General features: G+C 32.4%; 1 protein-coding gene across 1 annotated transcript; it reads left to right on the top strand.

Annotated features, from left to right (window-relative positions):
* Positions 1-680: 680 nt before the first annotated feature.
* Positions 681-2,473, top strand: LOC106708801. The gene has a single exon (XM_014500354.2). It carries the CDS (start codon positions 689-691, stop codon positions 2,471-2,473), a length of 1,785 nt encoding a protein of 594 aa, XP_014355840.2. The 5' UTR covers positions 681-688.
* Positions 2,474-6,000: the final 3,527 nt, after the last annotated feature.

Raw genomic sequence — 6,000 nt, 5'->3', positions numbered from 1 at the left:
ATGGTTGTCTTTAACACGATTATTATATTTTAAGAGGTCCCGTATGACTTGCACTTTGTGTGTATCGGCGATGTACGGTGTGAGGTGTCGAACTGTCGAATAATAGCTTTGCGTCGGAGTGATTGATTAATGACAGAGCCGGCGAAAACAGACTGGCTACCTAATTAAATACTCTCGCCGACCGACCAGAGCGATGGCGACCGCGACGGGAGCATAATGTGAAGATAGTATAAGAATGATTGACTAGCAATTGACTCTCTCGCTTCATTATTATATTGAGTATCGGGTATTCAAATTTGTAATTGTATTACCCGTTTCTCTCAACTGATCGGGTCAGATCACTCTATGCTTAAAGTGTTTGACCATAAAACTAAATCAATATTTAACAGTGAATATATAACAAACGGAAACAAATACTGCTGCGACATATAGCTTATGAATTTATACTAATATCTTAGTTGATTGCATAGTTTTGAAACATGTCATAATACATTTGTTTAATGTAAATATTTATATAATCCCTTTTTGGATATACTATAGGTTTCTAAAAAATACTGGTCTTACAGAAAGTTATATGTTAGTTATTACCTTTATACGCTAGTCACGGTCACGTGCTTGGCAGTGTCATAAATGACACAAACAAGTTTATTTTATCATTATATTTACCAGAGAACTTATTATAACAACCATGGTATATTTATATACATCAAAAAATGTGAAAATAATAAAAGACATTCTTACCGATTTCTACAACTCATCGGATACATCACCTTGTGAATACATGAAATGCTATATTGAATCCTGGGACGACCCTACGGATGATTCAAAACTTTGTTGGATTGTGGAGACTTTTCTCGGTATTATGAAACATGACCAATTCTTAAAACAGACAGTTGATCAGTTCCCATCGGAACTAAACGACGACGATAAAGATTACTTGTTGATTATATTACATGGTTTAATCTTTCAATTACAGTCATCTGATATGAATTTATTGTACAAATGTTTGTTCAATTTACGTAAAAATGTTTTGAACGCACTCACAAGTTCCTTAAAAACACTTGATTTTCTAGATCAGATATCGAAAATAGCTCAGCCAATTTATGACACAAATTATATTACCGAACATATAATAGGGCCACTTTCTAACTGGCAACATGCGATGGATAAAATGGCACAAATGTATGCGGAATATTTGACTAAAATAGAAAGCTTAAAGGTAAAACCACCGACTATACCAATTCAACCGAATGTCTTGACGAGGAAAAATAAGAGATCAGAGGGTTCAGCTCCCCAAAAAATATCTATTCCAGCAACTCCGCCAAATTCAGTTTGTGAGAAAGCTAGACGCATGCTTACAAAAAGTGTAATTGATAAAAAACTTAAACAAGCGTTTGATAATAACAAACAAAAAGCCATGAAAATCTTGAATGAAATAAAAAGCGAAATGTATCACTATCCTCAAAAACGTCATTTTGAAAAACCAAAACAATGTATCAACCTACAAAATGACCCTGAACAAGATTGGAAAAAGCCTTTCTCAAAATCTAATCATAGGAATTGGAAAAAAACATCATCCATGCCAGTAAAGGAAAACATAGCTACGCTTAAACGATATAATGAAAGAATGAAATTAACTGAACGAGAGGAAATACAATGGTTGCAAGATTTATTACGAGATTGTAGAAGTTTAAGCAAGTTTCATGAGTTAGAGGAATACGACCGTGAAGAAAGGGAACGGGAAAGAATACTTGACATAGAAAAAAAACATATACAAGGTCAAATATCATTCGAAGAGGCACTATTGGCAAAGAAAAAAGTTCACGATGAAAATAAAAAGAAATATGAAGACTTTATGAAAGAAAAAGAATTATGGAATAAAGAATTGGAAAAATGGAATCAAGAACAAATAGAAATTAACCGAAAGCATTTTGAAAAACTATCCTTAATTGAATTAAATGTGTTAGAGGCCCGTAAAAATGTAACTAAGAAGAAGAAAGAAGAGGCAGATTTGATTAAAAAGGAAAATGAAACTTTGCAATTACAATCCTTGCAAGCCAAACAGGAAGAGTTAAAAAGGAAAATTCAAATGATTAAAGAAATTAAAATTTTGTCAATCATAGCCAAGAGAGCCAAGCTTCCTAAAATCATAGATTTAACAGAAACATCAGGAATTGGCTTATTATGTGAAATGTCGATGGTAGAACTGCAAGAAAGGTTAAGTTCTATGAAAATGAATCTCAAAGAGGAGTTAGAAGCAAAAAGCAAATTTATTAAAGAACAACATGTTGCAGCAAAAAAGTCACTGGAAGATACACGAAAGAAAGTTGCTGACTATTTAGATGAAAGAAAGAAACTACGAAAAAGCAATAAAAAAACTCCAAAGCCATCTATCGATGTGTCGACAAAAGAAATAAATGATTTGAAAATGGTTCTAGAAGCCAAACGAAAATTACGCCAGCAATTAACATAGAAGTAATTTAATTCAATGTCTTGATTTTTGTTAATTCATTTCTGTATTTATAACAAAAATTATAAATAAATAATAAAAGGCATGGTTAATATTTTGTTTTTAATTTTTTTTAGTATGAATATATCTAACTTTAATGAATACTAGCTTTTTCCCGCGACTCCGTCCGCGCGGAATAAAAAAAAATTGAAAACGGGGTAAAAATTATCCTATGTCCTATTCCTGGTTCTAAGCTACCTGCCCACCAATTTTCAGTCAAATCGATTCAACCGTTCTTGAGTTATAAATGGTGTAACTAACACAACTTTCTTTTATATATATAGACTAGTTTTTACCCGCGACTCCGTCCACGCGGATAAAAAAAAAGAAAACGGGGTAAAAATTATCCTATGTCCTTTTCCTGGTTCTAAGCTACCTGCCCACCAATTTTCAGTCAAATCGATTCAGCCGTTCTTGAGTTATAAATGGTGTAACTAACACAACTTTCTTTTATATATATAGATTAAAGAAAATTAAACTATGAACACTGAACACTAGCTATTCATTGAATGCAGGAAATTTAAATCAAGTTTTAATAACGCACATGTTAAGAATATACTGTAAGCGAATATTGTGATAAGACTAATGGTGTCTTGAGGCAATCCCGATCGATGCGCATGCGTGAATTGGTTGCTGAACTTAATTAGAACCTGGCAAGAGAAATATTAGCGATTCAAATTTATAGTGCTAGGCCGCCGCGTTCTGTAATATATGACCGTACAATGACTTCATTTAGGTTTGCTGCGAGTCATAGTTAAATTATTGTTATAACTTAAGTATTCTTTATATCGACACGACGACGACCTTTTTCATCAACACCTCCGTTCTGTTACAATCAACATACTGTCACATATATTATTACTATAATGTGAACTTGTTTAGGCACACGCGCATTCAAAATATCGACATCACCATAATACTACAAATTACGTGACAATGTTCTCAAAATCCAAAAAACCTAGTCGATATAATTTGGATTAAGGTAATAAATAAGACGAGGTCGCCTGTTCATTTGTATCGGCGTATAATTTAAATTCTTTAACGCCAATGTTCAAGATTACGCGGCGAGATAGAGGCGCGGGCGCCCGTGTCGCGGCGACAACCACCAAATAAATTTATATTTCCGACCGACACCGAACCGACTTCTCTCTTTGTAGATAATTCGGCCGGTAACGTTGAATGACTCTATTAACAGCTTCCCTTTTAGGGATAAATGTCGACTTTGGGCTGTATCGACGTTTCTCGTATGTATAGTCCGGGTAGAAATTACAAGAGTTAATATAATTTGTGGATTGAATTCATGTTCATATCTATAGTAGACATCTGTTATAATACTTATAATATTGTTATCCAATAATAAAGATATATTTGGGAATTAGTGCTGGCAGCTTTTAACTATAATTTATTGACATATTTTCCATTTAATAGATGAAAGTAACAAGGTTCTACTTTTATTGAATTCGTTTTACTACAATGTAAACTTCAGTTCGTGAAGGTCGGCTTCGTTTAAAATATTGCCGTATACCTAATTAGGTGTGATGCATCCGTTTTATATTTAAAAGTAATACTACGAATAAGAGCCATCGTTTGAAGATTTACCTGATAACAGTAAAACGTCAATAACCACCTAATTGGGAGAGAACACTCTGCCCACAATCGCCGGACCCGTCCCGAGTGAGAAACAAATAAATATTGTAACACACATCGAGATAATTTGAGCGATAACTTAATGTGCTTACATTTCGAATCTGCTCATGGTTTTATGGGAAACTACCTACAATTTTATCAGTTTTCGTTTGTTTCTTTTTTTTTTTTTTTTGGAGAACGACCTTAATTAAATAAGAATTATTTCGGAACTATTAAATAGCCAGGAATAAAAACAGTAATTTTACGATTTTAAAATAGTAATAATTCAAACTTCCCAAAATCTTCTCAAAATCCCATCAAGGCATATTTGCGAGCTATATCTTAGGTATATTACTTAACCCTCTGAATGCCACATAACATATTTTTTTTAAGTGAGGTTTACGACACACCATTGGGCTAGAGCCTCAAATTCTATTTAAATATCTCAATCCCTTGTGATAAAAATAATCTGTTTTCATCCATTCGATAACCACACATAACTAGATCACAACAATGTTAGTTAGTAATGATGTTAACAAATCTCTGAATAATAAAGGAAATTGGTATACGTATGGTTTACGTTGTTGTCTTAATCGATTGAGATTGAATTTACTCAGTCGATTTAATGTATGGATTATATTTATACTACATACGTGGGCTTATTATGAACCACCGGAAAAGTTTCCCATGACTGATAACACGATAATAGTTTGATAGTAGTTATAACTTTGATTCTGAATGGACATGTCCGATAAAAATAAAAGAATGATGTATTGTATTTATATTAAAATTATATTCACAAGGTTAGGAATAGACTAAAATAAAATAAATAAAATAATCTTTAACCACAAAATAATTATAAATACATAACACAGAATTAAATCTCAATTACATACATCAGAATAAAGAAATATTTATAATTAACGTTGCAATGCTGACCGGATAGGGTCCTACCTCAGCTTTGTATGCTGGGTGCTCCTTTCTGGATCACTCTGCGTTGATCTTCCGCGAAAACCCCCACGACTATCCGCACGCTAGTTGCAGCAGTGTGGATAGCCAAACATAAATATTCATATATATATATATATATATATGAATATTTATGTTTGGCTTATGGAATTTTAAAAAGAATATCATTGAGGTTTTTAGTAATAGGTAATTTGTTGTATAACTTGAAATACGCACATACACACATCAACTTGCGCGCCTATATTAAAATATAAATTGTAAATTAATTTTAAACTACAAAGTGTAAAATCATTTAAGCCTTATGCCCCCCACGGAGGATATGGAGCATTGCACAGCCCGGCGTAGGGGTGCGTAAATGCATTTCCTGACGTTAAAAAAAAAAAAAAAAGGTACAAGGAAGCAATATTAAAATGTGGTTGTCAATAATAGAAAACTACATAAGCTATCAAAATAGAAAAAAGGTCCGCAACAAGTAATAAAATAGCATTATTTAAAAATTCATTAAAAGATATCAAATGGGAGAACATAATAAATACAAACTCAAACTTAAATAAAAATTACAACTCATTTAACACAGTTATCCAAGAACTGCTAAATAAACACATACCAGTACAAAACATAAAAATAAAAAATAAACCCCAAAAACGATGGCTAACTATGGGAATAAAAAAGTCATGTTCTAATAAAAGATCTCTAAGGACTTTACTAAATCAAACTAATAACACTGTTATCCACAATTTTTACAAACGATACAGTCAAACGCTCAAACGCAGTATTAAAATATCAAAAAAGTTAGAATTCATAAAATAAATGGAAAACTCTGAAAACAAAACAAAAACCATGTGGAAAATTATCAACCAAAAACCGGAAAACCTAGAATAAATACTCATAATAAC

The sequence above is a fragment of the Papilio machaon genome, chromosome 5 (assembly GCF_912999745.1).
Source record: "Papilio machaon chromosome 5, ilPapMach1.1, whole genome shotgun sequence".
Lineage (NCBI taxonomy): Eukaryota > Metazoa > Arthropoda > Insecta > Lepidoptera > Papilionidae > Papilio > Papilio machaon.
Note: the sequence above shows the minus strand (reverse complement) of the source record. Positions and strands in the feature narration are given on the sequence as shown.